The 13,998-nt window shown below is 46.8% G+C and overlaps 1 protein-coding gene across 1 annotated transcript in view; it reads right to left on the bottom strand.

Moving 5' to 3' along the window:
• Nucleotides 1-13,998, bottom strand: part of stk3 (serine/threonine kinase 3 (STE20 homolog, yeast)) — a 598,462-nt gene that overhangs the window by 129,749 nt on the left and 454,715 nt on the right. Inside the window, exon 10 of the mRNA XM_070877027.1 lies at nt 332-507. Coding sequence (XP_070733128.1) covers nt 332-507 — 176 coding nt within the window. The remainder of the gene's footprint in view (nt 1-331; nt 508-13,998) is intronic.

Raw genomic sequence — 13,998 nt, 5'->3', positions numbered from 1 at the left:
GCTGGGTCAAAATTCTGGAACACCCTCCCCAACAGCACTGTGGGAGCACCTTCACCACATGGTCTGCAGTATTCAAGAAGGCATCTCACCACCACCTTCTCGAGGGCAATTAGGGATGGGCAATAAATGTTGGCCTTGCCAGCGACGCCCACATCCCAGGATCAAATTAAAAAAACGGAATTACATCATGAGTGATATGACCCTCACAGCGATTCTTGCTCTCATGTATTCACGTCACATCAGCAGAATATTTTATGAGGAATATCATTAAGTATTGACACCAGACATTGTCTCTCAGCTGGAGATTACTGAATTCAAAATCTCTACTTACAAAGTCGAAGTCCCCGTCTTGCGGTACCTTCCAATTATCAGGGAAAGGATTTTTTGATTTATGGAAAGGCTCCTGCAGATTCTGGTTACAATTTCCGAGAGGTTGAGTATTTTTCTCCTGTTTGTCAAAATAATCCATAAAGGCTGGTCTTTGCAGCTCTTCTGGAGCATCGTTCCCTGTAAGGAAAAAAAACAGCTCATTTTTTTCAAGTGTCCATAGACTCATTTTATGCTATTTTTGAGGCTTGCTCCAGATCCTAGCATGTAAACAAAATGAAAACATTTTCTCTAGAAAAGCAGAGATACAGAAGTGGTGAATATCTGTTGAATAAAACTGGTAACATTAGGGACCAAACAACAGCAAAGTGAACCGTAGAATCATAGAAATGTACGGCACAGAAGGAGGCCATTCAGCCCATCGTGTCTGTGCCGGACGAAAAAGGGCTACCCAGCCTAATCCCACCTTCCAGCTCTTGGTCTGTAGCCTGGTAGGTTCTTCAAGTGCATATCCAAGTACTTTTTAAATGCGATGAGGGTTTCTGCCTCTACCACCCTTTCAACCAGTGAGTTTCAGACCCCCACCACCCTCTGGGTTAAAAAAGTTCTCCTCAACTCCCTTCTAATCCTTCTACCAATTACTTTAAATCTATGCTCCCTCAGTGACTACACTTCAAAATAATTAATTGGCTGTGAAACATTTTGGGATGCCCTGCAGTCATGAAAGGTACCACACAAATGCAATTACTTTCTTTCCTTTCTTTCTATTCTGCTTCCATGCAAAAGTTAACAGAAATAGTCAAATGAGTGTTGCAATTAACTATTGTGAAGGTCATTTGTATAAACAAATCCACCCACAAAGAGTTCCATTTCAATGAATATTGTAATGTATAATGTTTTTATTGCACATAAAGGGGTACAGTGACAGAAAGAGAATTTTTACGCTTTTCTTTTTATTCGTTCATGGGATGTGAGTGTTACTGGCAAGGCCATAATTATTGCCTATCTCTAATTGCTCAAGAAGGTGGTGATGAGCCGCCTTCTTGAACCGCAGCAGACCATGTAGTATAGGTCTTTTGTAGAGGTTTGGTACAACTGAGTGGCTTGCTAGGCCACTTCAGAGGGGCAGTTAAGAGTCAACCAGAAAATGCTGGAAATCTCAGCTGGTCAGGCAGCATCTGTGAAGAGAAAAACAGAGTTAACATTTAGGGTCGATGACCCATCGTTATTGCTGTGGGTCTGGAGTCACATATAGGCCAGACCAGATAAGGACAGCAGATTTCCTTCCCTAAAGGACATTAGTGAACCAGATGGGTCTTTACGACAATCCGATGGTTTCATAGACATGTGTTAAATAACTCAGTAAAACCATAAGAATACAATGGACCATCTTCTTTTTAAACTAGTCATTGCTATTACTATAGGAAAGTGTAAATCTATGGATAATTTTTTTCAATTGGGGGAAATTTATATTCCTAAAAGTAATTTCTTTGTTATGGTTTCGGGTGGGGTGGAGAGTGTATATAGTGATACACAAGGATCACAATTGTGTGGGACCGGCTGGATGGACCAGAGGCCTTTACCTGTCCATCGTTGTTTGTATGTCGTGGTCTTTTATTTTTGAAAAGTATTTTTTCCCCTAATTTATCTAAGGTGAAATAAAAACATGCTGGAAAACACTCTGGGTATCCAAGAGTCGTTGAAGCTTGCAGTCCTTGAACCCCGCAAGGGAGAAAGAAAAGTTATTTGTCCAACCCTCGGATGAGGTGAAGGATGAAATGGAACGGAGGACCAGCACAGCTCTGAAATTTGTGGCCCAAGTTTCGGGACGTGCCTAAAACGGCGCAGCCCGGACCTGGACGCCCGTTTTTCACGCCAGAAAGTGCACCTAAAAAATACTTCCCTATTCTCCGGCTCCCTGCAGGTCTTCTGCAGCCGAGCGCAGCGCAGCACGAGCTGTTGGGGGCGGAGCCAGGTCCCTGCGCTGAAAACAGTGCCGGGACCTCTGCATATACGCACTACAGTGGGCGCGCATGTGCAGCAGCTCCAGGTGCCCAAAACTGTGTGGGAGGGGCCCGAAGCACGCAGCCCCTAGCCCTGGCCGAATGGCCTCACTGGGGCTGCGTGCATAAGGCTCCTCCCACGCCCAACTCCTGCTTCCTCCCGACCCGACTCGACTCCCGCTCCCCCCGCCAGCTTCCTTCTCTCCCTCCCCCCCCTCTCTCCTTCCCTCCCTCCCCCTTCTCTCCTTCCCACCCTCCTCTCTCCTTCCCTCTCTCCTCCCTCCTTACATCTCTCTCCTTCCCTCCCTCCCTCCCCCTCCCCCCCTTCTCCCGCCCCCCCCACCTCCCTTCTCCCCCTTCCCCTCCCACCCCCCTTATCCCCCTCCCCTCGCTGTCAGAAACACAGACACTGACAGACAGAGAGTGAGACACTCACACACAGACAGACAGATAGAGACACTGACAGAGACACACTGGGGGGACCATCCCAGCACACTGTTGAAGGACTCCTGGTGCTGCAGTCGGTAAGTAGAAAATGTTTTATTTATTGATTTTTTTTTTTAAATTTTATTAATTTTTTTTGATTGATTTATTGGTTGATTTATTGATGTATTTATCATTTATTATTGATGATGGCTCTTTATTTGTAAAACTGAAGTGTTTAATGTTTGTAAACTTCCCTTTAAACCCCACCGCCCCCATTCCCTACGCCTAATTTTCTAAAGTGTGGACAAGGTTTTTTCGAATGTACAAAAATCTTCACTTACTCCATTCTAAGTTAGTATGGAGTAAGTTTTCACTCACGAAACTTTGAAAACAGGCGTAAGTGGCCGGACATGCCCCCTTTTGAAAAAAAAATTCTGTTCCAAAGTGAAACTGTTCTAACTGACTAGAACTGAAGCAAACTAAATGCCGAGAATTTGAATTTCTAAGATGCTCCGATCTACACCAGTTGCTCCAAAAAAATCAGGAGCAACTGAGGCCGAAACTTGGACCCAAAGTGTTTGTGCTGACAACATTATTTCAGAATTCCAGCATCCGCAGTATTTTGCCTTTGTCTAAGGTGACCCTGTAGCAGCAGTGCAGCATTCCCAGTGGGCAGCTGACTTGTCAAGAGGTATGTAGGTAACCCTCACTCCCTGATAAAAAGCATTGTAGTCTCTGCTTGACTTTATACTTTTATTTTGTTCTCAACAGAGAAGACTGACATCGGAATTCAGTATCCCTTTCCGACACTGAGGTAGGGTTACGCACCAGTTCTTTGCTTAATGCCCATGTTTTTGGACACTGTCATTCAGACAAGATGACAATTTTGGAGTGAGTCTTTTTAGTCCGATTAAAAATCATTTTCTGTAAATTTCTCTCATTGAATGAGTTCGAGTAATATTTCAAAATTGCATGCAACCAGTGAACACTTAATGGTGCTCTCAGTAGCAGATATGTTATTACAGAAATCCCTTTTCAGTCCTTAGACAAAACTGCCCTCACACCTGAATGCAGATGATATGCGTCTATGAATCCTTCTCAAATTTTTCGGAATTACACATTTAGCACAATATAGGCTTGTGAAACATTATAATTTATTTTGTTGTAAATAGTTTCAATTCATAGCATACTCATGACAAACTATGGTCAAAAGGTCCATTAATAAAACAAACAAGGCCACCGGCAACAGAGTCGGTACAGAGAAGACAGTTAATGTTTCAAGTGTAGACTCTGTTCTGAACGATATATAACAAAATATTAACCTGTCATTTCTCTTTCTAGATGTTGATGGGCCTCCTGTGCTTGTTAATAAATTATATTATGAGGTATCAGTACAACGCAGTCAAAGTTTGACGTTTTCTGTTAAGTTTCCTACATTACAACAGCGACTACACTTCAAAAAGTACTTCATTGGCTGTAAAGCACTTTGGAGCGTCCGGTGGTTGTGAAAGGCTCTATATAAATGCTAGTCTTTCTTTATTAGCGTATTATTTTGATCTGGGCGGTCTTGGATTTAGTTTTGGGGAATGAAGCTGGGCAGGTTGAAGGGGATGGGGCCCAAGTTTCCCCAGGAGTTGCTCCGTTTTTTTTGGAGCAACGAGATTTTTTTGGGAGTATCTTTAAAATCGCAATTTTGCCCATTTAATTTGCTCCAGTGTAAATGAGTTTGTTAGGTTTTTTTTTTAAGTTTCCTTTTTTTTCAAAAGGGGGCGTTACCAGCTACTTACGCCTATTTTGGCCATTTAAGCAAGTTTAGACAGCTAAAAATTACTCCAAACGAACTTAGGCCAGTGTATGTGGTCACTTGTGTCCGCACAGAAAAACCTTGCAGTGAGCTAAGAAATCAGCGCAGGTAGTCAGAGGACTGGTTGGGGGGGGGCGGTGCGGGGGGGGAAAGGGAGTGAGAGGACCTTGCAAAGCACTAAACACCTTCACAACAACATTAAAGAAGCATAAGTACATTTAAACCACCAAGCATTAAACAAAGCACAAAAATAAGCATTCAATAACAAATAAAAAATACAAGGAAGCTGAGAGGACCTGCATCTAGCACCAAGACTTACAAAGCACTAAACAACTAGATGAAAAATGGATTGGTAAACTAGCAAATACATTATAGCAAGTCCTGTAAATAAGAGTTTCAGCCAAACTATTTTACAGAATTCCCTTTGAAAGCAGAAGAAGAGTAAACTTAAATGTAAATCAAACAAGAATTTAGGACCACATAATCAATCAACAAATAAATAAATAAACAACTAAAAAATAGAAGTCCTACCTTCAGCAAAGCTTTACTGCAGAAAAGCATTAGGAGCTGGCCTCTGATGAGGGAGCCCATTCGGCCAGGGCTAGGGGGCGGGAAGACGCACACCAGGAGGCTAGGCTCAACGTGGCATCAGTAAAGGGCCGGGGGGGGGGGAGGCTGAATGCGGCACTGGTAAAGGGGGGGGGGGAGCTAGAGGCTGAACCCGGCATTGGTAAAGGGGGGGGGGGGGGGGTGGGGGTGGAAGAGGCTGAACGCGACAGGGAAAGCCGATGAGGGAGCCCATTCGGCCAGGGCTAGGGGCGGCGTGCTTCAGGCAGTTTTAATACGGAATAAATACGACTCACGACTAAGTGGGCGTACCTGCTCATACCCTCCCGAACACTAAAAATGAGTTGCCGGCGGAACTGGAGTTCTAAATATACACTGAAGCGCACATGAACTGGAACTCGCCCACTGCATCTCACCAACAGTCAGAATGAGGTCAGTCCGCAGCATAACAAAGGGCTGACAGCTGACAGACACTTTTGGTCTAATGCTCATCCCAAATTGGAATCTGCTGTCTCGCCCGCAACCTAAATCATTAATAAGCTACTGAAAGTCTTTTGGATCAGAGAGAAAGAGACGGGAAATCATTCAGTCATTGATATGATATGCTTGAGCTGAACATGGCAGGGAAAGTCGATGAGGGAGCCCATTCGGCCAGGGCCAGGGCTTCGAGCCCCTCCCACACAGCCTGCAGAGATTGTGGGGGCAAGGAGCTACTGCACATGCGCGCATACTCTAGCGTGCATGTGCAGAGGTCCCGGCACTGTTTTCAGTGCCGGAACCTGGCTCCGCCGCCCACTGTTTGTGCTGCGCGACGCCAAGGGCCTGCGACGTTCCAGCAGCGGGGAGAATAACGAGGTAAGTTTTCGCTGCGGTTTTTTTTCTACAAAGTCGACGCACTTCTGCGCCGTTTTAAGCGGGGGGAGGGGGTGGGGGTGGGCAAACTTTGGCCCCATATACTGAATTCAGAAGAAATGATCTAAAAACGACCATGGCAATTTATCGTAAAAGTGTTCTGACTGCAGTATTATGTGCACGGAGTACTAATGTGCATCATTATCTGCAAACTGGGAAACGTCATAATATCAAGCAAGCCCAATGACCGTTCAAAGCCAGCCAAGTCTCTGGAGACATAATTTATCATGTTTTTCTCACTTTTAATGCCTCTCTTTGTCTATAAATCTGCAGCAATGCAGTTTCATACTCTTGCCTCCCCATGTATTCTCCTTCATCATTGTCTGGTTATGTGCTGAAATCAAACCTTCAATCTTACATGGAATCAGGTGACCAGCACAGGACCAGCTGCATTAACCCACTTTAGTGTTCCTACTCGACCACGGCTATACATAGAATTCAAATAACATTTCTTTTAACCTTCCAAAGATTAGACTTTACTGAGAACAAGGGAAAATGGCATCACTGTTGCATAGCACATTGCTGAAACATTGCAGCGCGTGATTTTAACAACGGAAATATTGTTGTGCCTCAGAAAGCTCAGTTCCCACGTATCACTGTTTAACTGACCGTCAAGAATCATCCCATTAGTATTTTTGCTTTCCAATTGGCATGGGAAGATGGTGCACCATGAAGATGGACTTGTTGGAGGCAGGAGGTCATGGAATACATTCAAACAGTTTGCAACCCTAGTCTGCCTCTCTAGTCTCTCCATGTAACTGAAGCCCCTCATCTCTGCTATCATTCTAGTAAGTCTCCTCTGCACCCTCTCAAGGGCCTCAACATCCTTCCTAAAGTGTGGTGTACAGAAAATGAACACAGTACTTCAGCTGTGGTCTACCCAGTGCCTTTGACATGAATGTCCTCGACTCCATCCCGCAGCGTGCTACCCACCGCCATCTCATCAATACCCCAGCCCTGCATGAGATAGAAAAGGCCACCTGTCAGCTCAAGAACAACAAGGCAACAGGAGCAGATAGAATCCCCGCTGAGGCACTAAAGTATGGCGGAGAAGCACTATTGGCATGAATGCATGGCCTCATCTCTTTAATCTGGAAGGAGGAGAGCATGCCGGGAGATTTCAGAGATGCCATAATCGTGACCATTTTTAAAAAAGGAGACAAGTCCAACTGCGGCAACTACAGAGGAATCTCCCTGCTGTCGGCCACTGGGAAAGTCATCGCTAGAATCCTCCTCAACCGTCTTCAAAATTCACGGCGCGGCCTTGAACAACATGGACCATTTTCCATACCTCGGGAGCCTACTATCAGCAAGGGCAAACATCGACGATGAGGTGCAACATTGCCTCCAGTGCGCCAGTGCAGCCTTCAGTCGCCTGAGGAAGAGAGTGTTTGAAGACCAGGACCTCAAATCTGATACCAAGCTTATGATCTACAGGCAGTAGACAGTAGTGATACCCGCCCTCCTATATGGCTCAGAGATGTGGACCATATACAGTAGACACCTCAAAGTGCTGGAGAAATACCACCAGAGCTACCTCCGCAAGATCCTGCAAATCCCCTGGGAGGACAGACGCACCAACGTCAGTGTTCTCGATCAGGCCAACTTCCCCAGCATCGAAGTACTGACCACACTCGACCAGCTCCGTTGGGCGGGCCACATTGTCCGCATGCCCGACACGAGACCCCCAAAGCAAGCGTTCTACTCAGAACTCCTACACAGCAAGCAAGCCCCAGGTGAGCAGAGGAAAGGTTTCAAGGACACCCTCCCTGATAAAATGCAAAATCCCCACCGACACCTGGGAATCTCTGGCCCAAGACTGTCCTAAGTGGAGGAAGAGCATCCGGGAGGGCGCTGAGCACCTCGAGTCTTGTCGCCGAGAGCATGCAGGAAGCAAGCGCAGGCAGCGGAAGGAGCGTGCGGTAAACCAGTCCCACCCACCCTTTCCTCCAACCACTGTCTGTCCCACCTGTGACAGAGACTGTAATTCCCGTATTGGACTGTTCAGTCACCTGAGAACTCACTTTTAGAGAGGAAGCAAGTCTTCCTCGATTTCGAGGGACTGCCTATGATGATGATGATTAATAAAGGTTTAACATAAATTCCTTGCTTTTACACTCTATGGGCTGGATTTTCGGCTCGTTGCCACCTCTGTTTTCACCCTGGATGGGCAGCAGTGGCGGCGGCAAGCTCTTCTGGGCAGGCGGCCAGCTTCCAGCGTCCCGCCAGGGTTTTTGGGGCCAGTTTCAGCGGGGCATGGAGCATTACCGCCAGGAAGAGGCGAGCAACGCCCCAGGATGCAACACCGGCTCGATTTTTGGCTCCCGCCCGACCCGTAGCGCTGCGTAGAGCGCCGTGCTGGGACCGCCTGCGAAAACAGACGGTCCAACCTGTAGCAGCTGATGTGAGGTAAGTAATGTCTACCTCAGGTAAATGCAATTGTTTTGCAATTTATGTAGTGGTGGCGTGAATTATTTATTGGGAACCTTTTTGCTTTTTTTTCAGGTTCCCCCCAACTCCCCAGGGTCCTGAGGCTGGCTGTTTAGCTCGGAATTTTCGCATTGCTAAGCCAGCTAGCGCTTGAGAGGTGTGCATCGCCTCCCTTAGCGCTCCGCCCCACACTCAGGGCCCAGCTGCCCAATTTTGCTGACTGAGGTCCGCCCCACCGTCATTAACGCCCCAGAATCTTAAAAGCCAAAAGCTTTTAACAGCTTTATCAATTTGTCCTGCCACCTTCAAAGATTTGTGTATGTGAACCCCCAGATCTCTGTTCCTGCACCCCCTTTAAAATTGTACCCTTTTGTTTATATTGTTTCTCCTCATTCTTCCTTCCAAAATGTATCACTTCATGTACATTTCTCTGCATTAAATTGAAAATGCCATGTGTCTGCCCATTTCACCATTCTGTCTGTGTCCTCCTGAAGTCTGCTACTATGTTCCTCACTGTTTACTGTATTTCCACATTTTGTGTCATCTGCAAATTTTGCCTCCTATACCCAAGTCCAGGCCACTAATATATATCAAAAACATCTGCCACAGCATGCAAAACAAGCAACAGCTTCACTGCAGCCATTTTTCTGGCAGCACAAGCAGGTTTGTAGGTTCAAAGAGACTAAAAGTCTGTAATGATCACAAAATCAAACACTAGAAGTTTTCGATTCCTAAACGAAGCTACTGTTTGAAACTATGAATTTTGCCCAAAAAAGTTACAGAACATGATAACACGGGTCAAAATACGCAGATGCACAGCCAGGAACATTTGTAGCATACAACCACAAACAACTTATTTGCCTATTTGGAGTTTGAAACTGACAGACAAAATTATATTTTACATTAATTTCCACTACAAGGAAAATAATACTTAAAAAAAAACTTACAGAAAAATAGGAGAAATGCAACAAAAATCTGCTGAGTATAACTATACTGAGAAAACATGAAAGCTCTGAATTCGTTCAGATCTAGGAGCCCGATTTTTGCACATCTAGGCAGGGGAGTTCTGTTCAGTTGGGTTGGTGACCTTTACTGAGTCTGTTCCAAAATGTTGCAGGAAGTGGAGCAGGCTCTGCTTGCACTCTCCCTTTCCATGGGGATGCCAGTGCAAGAGAGGGGACCTGGCAGGATTTTGTCAGCTATCTTAAATGCCCTCCTCCAGTTCCACATCAGTTGCTCCGACACAATGCACGGAACAGGTGAAGGATTTTGGACTTTTGAATTATGGACTGTCATGCATTCAACCAGCATTGTAACCCATGTATAATCTGACCTAAGTTGTACACTGTGAGAACAATGACCACTAGGTGGGAGACACTCCTAACCTAGACCTTCAGGTATAAAAGGGGAAGCTCCACCCACCTTCATCACTTGAGTGCACAGGAATAAAGGACAGGTCACAGACTGACCTTCTCTCAAGCATGGGCCTCGTGTGCATTTATACTGTGCAGTAAGGACGTATCAATGGCGACGAGAAACTGGGATTTAAACTACGCGAGCATGGCCACTAGCAGAACAGACGAGAGGTACTGTGTTAAGGAATGGTTGGGACAGAGATTCAACATTGTTAAAGCAGCACACAGTTCTCCAGGCAGACAAGGGCAATCGGGCATGCCCCAACATGTAGTCGAACCCAGAGGGGGAGTTCGACAGAGACAATGACAAGCTGAACAGCGATTCACGCCATTTTAAGGGACAATGCGGTCAGTAATTGGGCCATCAACATCTGTTAATGGCGCATTCAAGGACAATCACAGGGGCAGTCAGGGACGATCGACTGGCAAGGGACCTTTTGTTTCAAACAACAGCTCATGTTGGAGGCGTGGAGGCACACACTCAGCCAGAGTTTGCAGAGATGAGCAAAATACCTGCAGAAATTGCAGAAGTGAACGCTGGGAGAAATCGCTGGAAGCTGAAGTTCAGCGAGTTCATGTGGAGCACGTATATAGTTCATACACCAGGACGCCACCGATAATGATGAAAGTGCTCCTCAATGGCATCCCAGTATCAATGGAGCTAGACACGGGGGCCAGCCAGTCCCTGATGGGTATCAAACAGTTCGAAAAGTTGTGCGCGTCCAAGGCCAGGAGGCCAAAATTATCGCCGATTGACGCACAACTACGAACTTACACAAAGCAGATCATTCCGGTGCTAGGCAGCGCCATGGTAGTCGTGACCCACAAAGATTCGGAGATCAGGTTGCCAACTCTGGGTTGTCCCGGGGGATGGTCCCGCACGACTGGGGAGGAGTTGGCTTGCTGTCATGAACTGGATGGTGCGATGTCAATGCAATTTCCTCTGTGGAGCGAGTATCATGCTCACAGATCCTGGACAAATTTGACTCATTATTTCAACCCGGCATCGGCACTTTCATGGGGGCCAAGATAGTGATTCATATAAACCCGGATGCCAGGCCAGTACACCACAAGGCCAGAGCGGTGCCGTACGTGATGCGGGAAAAGATTGGACCGCCTGTTGAGGGAAGGCATCATCTCGCCAGTCGAATTCAGTGACTGGGCGAACCCGATCGTGCCGGTGCTCAAGGCAGATGGGTCGGTCAGGATATGTGGTGATTACAAGGCCACCATCAATCGGGTGTCACTCCAAGACCAGTACCCGCTACCGAGAGCGGAGGGCCTCTTTGCGACGCTATCCGGTGGCAAACTTTTTTCAAAATTGGACCTGACCTCAGCTTACATGACCCAGGAGTTGGCGAGTGAGTCGAAGAAGCTGACCATTATCACGACACACAAGGGGTTGTTTGAGTACAACAGATGTCCGTTCGGGATTTGCTCGGCCGCGCGATCTTCCAACGAAATATGGAAAGCCTCCTCAAGTCGATTCCAGGGACTGTGGTTTTTCAGGACGACATCCTCATCACAGGTTATGATACTGAAGAACACCTCCACAACTTGGAGGAGGTGCTACGCAGACTGGACCAGGTAGGGCTGCGACTGAAAAAGGCGAAGTGCGTCTTCCTAGCTCCAGAGGTAGAATTCCTGGGGATGAGGGTAGCAGCAGACGGGATCAGCCCTACTGCGTCCAAGACGGAAGCGATCCAGAGAGCACCCAGACCCTGTAACACGACGGAGCTGCGTTCGTTCCTGGGGCTCCTGAACTATTTTGGTAACTTTCTTCCCAAATTGAGCACGCTGCTAGAGCAGCTACACATGCTCCTATGCAAAGGTCACGATTGGGTCTGGGGAGACAGCCAGGAAAGGGCTTTTAATAGAGCACGCAATTTGTTATGTTCCAACAATCTGTTAACGCTATATGACCCATGTAAGAAACTTGTGTTAACGTGCGATGCGTCGCCCTATGGTGTCGGGTGTGTGTTGCAGCATGTCAATGTCAAGGGTCAGTTACAGCCGGTAGCTTATGCATCCAGGAGTCTGTCTCAGGCAGAAAGGGGTTACGGGATGGTAGAAAAGGAAGCGCTCGCATGTGTATATGCAGTAAAGAAAATGCACCAGTACTTGTTTGGCAGGAAATTTGAGCTGGAGACAGATCACAAACCCCTAACGTCTCTTTTGGCCAACAACAAGGCCATAAATACAAACGCATCGGCCCGCATACAGAGGTGGGCACTCACGTTAGCCGCCTATGACTATACAATTCGGCACAGACCGGGCACCGAAAACTGCGCCGATGCACTCAGCAGGCTCCCACTAGCCACCACTGAGGGGGCTACCGAGCATGGTGCTGAGATGGTCATGGCTGTTGAAGCTTTCGGAAGCGAAGGCTCACCCGTGACAGCCCGTCAGATTAAAGTCTGGACAAATAGAGACCCGCTATTGTCTCTAGTCAAGAAATGTGTCCTGAATGGGGACTGGGCAGCCACGTACAGGGCATGCCCTGAGGAATTTAAACCATTTCACAGGCGCAGGGATGAACTCTCGATTCAGGCCGATTGCCTACTGTGGGGAAACCGCATAGTCATGCCCCAGATGGGCAGAGAGGTATTCATCAGAGAACTCCACAATGAGCACACGGGCATTGTCATGATGAAGGCAATTGCTAGGTCACACATTTGGTGGCCAGGGATAGACGCAGATCTGGAACTTTGTGTTCGCAGGTGCAACACGTGTGCCCGCCAAGCTTCGGTCACGCATCCATGTGGACTACGCAGGTCCTTTCATGGGAAAAATGTTTTTGGTTGTAGTAGACGCCTACTCCAAATGGATCGAGTGTGTCATTTTAAATTCAAGCACATCCTCTGCCACGGTAGAAAGTCTACAGGCAATGTTCGCCGCCCAAGGTCTATCGGATGTCTTGGTCAGCGACAATGGACCTTGCTTCACAAGCACTGAATTCCAGGACTTCATGGCAGGAAATGTTATCAACCATGTCAGAACGGCACCGTTCAAGCCGGCCTCAAACGGCCAGGCAGAACAAGCAGTGCAGATAATCAAACAGGGGATGCTCAGAATCCAAGGGGGTTCCCTACAAACCCACTTATCACGTCTCCTGTTGTCCTATAGATCCCGACCACACTCGCTCACAGGGGTTCCACCCACAGAGCTGCTAATGAAAAGGACGCTCAAAACCCGGCTATCCCTTATACGCCCCACCATGAAAGAAATCATCAGCAAACTTGGCTTCATTACACTCGGTGCCTTCATACAAGTTGTTCGGCCTGAAATTCGGATTGACAGCTTCCCGCGGGCAAACGAGTGAAGTAGGGAAAAAAGATGCGCACTTACCTGTTGCTGCTGCGCCCGCTGGAATTTCCGAGCCTGAGGCCTCTCATGACTGTGCGTCGCAGCGCGTACACGTGGGGATGTGCACAGGCCGAGAGCTGGGGACAGCAGCCAATCATGTGTAGTATTATTTTCTCATTCATAGTAATACGAGTTCCGTAAGTCCGGAACTCCTATTACTATGAATGAGAACCCCCCCCCAGAAACACCCAAAACACATTATAGAAAATAAACTACATATTTAACATTCATTTAAATTAAAGTTCTAATAAAAAAATATTTTCACGACTTTTTAAGAAGTTTTTTTAATTAAGCCTTAAAATAAACTTACTGTAGTGGGGTTTTTAAAAATAAAATGTGTTTTTATAACTTTATTTTAAAATGTTTCTGTGTATTTTTAAACACTTGAGCATGTAAAAGTAGGCTATCCGCCTGCTTTTTCCAGGTGCAAGATTTTAAAGGACATTTGCTGGGCAAGATATTCGCAAGTGTCCTCGCTCCCGATATGCAGGAGATCTGCCAAGCCAGAAACTTGACAGATCGGAAAAGCCGGTTTCCACCGCATGCGCATTGCGCGCTGAAACCTGGATTTTCCGATGCCTTCCCGGATCCGTAGAAACTTCGTACTGACCGGGGACATCGGAATTTCAGGGCCATTAATATAGATTGTAAATAGTTGAGGCACCAGCACCGATCCCTGCAGCACCCCACTAGTTACTGTTTTCCAACTGGAAAATTACCCATTTATCCCGACTCTGTTTTCTGTTAG

Source organism: Pristiophorus japonicus, chromosome 1, assembly GCF_044704955.1.
Source record: "Pristiophorus japonicus isolate sPriJap1 chromosome 1, sPriJap1.hap1, whole genome shotgun sequence".
In the NCBI taxonomy this organism is placed as follows: domain Eukaryota; kingdom Metazoa; phylum Chordata; class Chondrichthyes; family Pristiophoridae; genus Pristiophorus; species Pristiophorus japonicus.
This window is presented reverse-complemented; position numbering and strand designations above follow the sequence as displayed.